This window comes from Tupaia chinensis, unplaced genomic scaffold (genome assembly GCF_000334495.1).
Source record: "Tupaia chinensis unplaced genomic scaffold, TupChi_1.0 Scaffold150028_1, whole genome shotgun sequence".
NCBI classification, from domain to species: Eukaryota; Metazoa; Chordata; class Mammalia; order Scandentia; family Tupaiidae; genus Tupaia; species Tupaia belangeri.
In genome coordinates this window covers 1-1258 of record NW_006209869.1, presented here as the reverse complement: position 1 = coordinate 1258, position 1258 = coordinate 1, and the positions used below count along the sequence as shown (strand labels likewise).

The 1258-nt window shown below is 43.7% G+C and overlaps 1 protein-coding gene across 1 annotated transcript in view; it reads right to left on the bottom strand.

The window, feature by feature from the left end:
- GLOD5 (glyoxalase domain containing 5) overlaps positions 1-1103 on the bottom strand; it is a gene marked incomplete at its 5' end in the record, with an annotated part of 8266 nt that extends 7163 nt beyond the window's left edge. Inside the window, 1 exon segment of the mRNA XM_006171941.2 lies at positions 966-1103. Within this exon segment, the coding sequence (XP_006172003.2) occupies positions 966-1103 (138 nt within the window).
- Positions 1104-1258: the final 155 nt, after the last annotated feature.

The following is a 1258-nucleotide window of genomic DNA, read 5'->3' as shown; positions in this document are numbered from 1 at the left end:
CACCGGGTCAGGGACTCAAGGACTGCGGTCAACTACATGGGAGTCCAACGACATAGCCATTACGCTAACTGCTGGTCCCTTGTTTTCCATTCTTTTGTAGCTGATACATGTACTCTGGCAGATTTGAGGATTTTTCTTGATGTTTTGAAATTTCATTCTGGTGTATCTAACAACAGAGTTGAAGCAGAACCATATTTTCCTCATTGACCCATGTAAATCCTGTCTCTTACTTATGCTTTTATTATTTTTCTCACCATTCTCCATTTCTGTTCCCACCTTAAGTAATCATTACAATGTATTTGAGATCCATTCCTTAGTTTTCATAAGTTATTGTAAAAAGTGTATTACTGGGGACCAGCAGATAGCATAATGGCTATGTCGCTGGACTTGCATGTAGTCGACCACGGTTTGAGTTCCAGACCCGGTGGCTTAAACTCACGCCGGGCACGTGTGTGTGCGTGCCCAAGATCCCGAGAGGAGAATGGAGGAGAAGGGATTGCGGTGTGGCCATCCCCCCCGGGGGGGGTGATTTCTCACTTTCTGTCAATCTGTCTCTCTCTTTCTGGTGAGCGCACATACCCGATAGCAGAAACCTCTCCAAAAAAAATGTATTATTGTTTTATGTGTGTGTATTGTAAATTGTGCTGTAAACCAGATTCGGTTTCTTTAATTTTCACTCACCTTAACTGCCATGCAACTGGCTGGACCCATCAGGATTTTGAGCATATGCGCATGTGCACCTGGGGTGTTTTTCAAGCTGCAAGGCTGGGACTTGCACTGCAGTCCAGCATGTGGGATCTCACTTTCTATGCATAGTACTTAACCACTAAGCCCCAAAACTAGCCCAATTCCTTTACTTCTTCTCTGATCTTCCCTGTGCATTTGTTTAGGGGTTAAGTTACATTTTAAAGTGTTGTAATGAAATTTTAGTACACCTCGGATTTGGCATTTGGGGAAATGGTTACCTTGAAAGTTGCGATTTCCATGCCCAGGGTCTTGGAATAAAACGTGGTAGTGTCTCTGATGCTCTTTACTGTCATCACAATATGGTCAAGTCTATTAATCAGACATGGGGAAGTGGTCTCACTGCTGTCCCTCCGTGACTGAAACAAAACAAAAAAACTCATTAAAGTCAGGCTGGACAACATTACCAGTGGTTATGCCTGTGTTTTCCTACCTGTCACTGACCGCACTATATCCTTCCTCTTTGCCCCATTCCAAGAGAACAGTCCTGCCAGAAACCTTCAGTAGTCATACT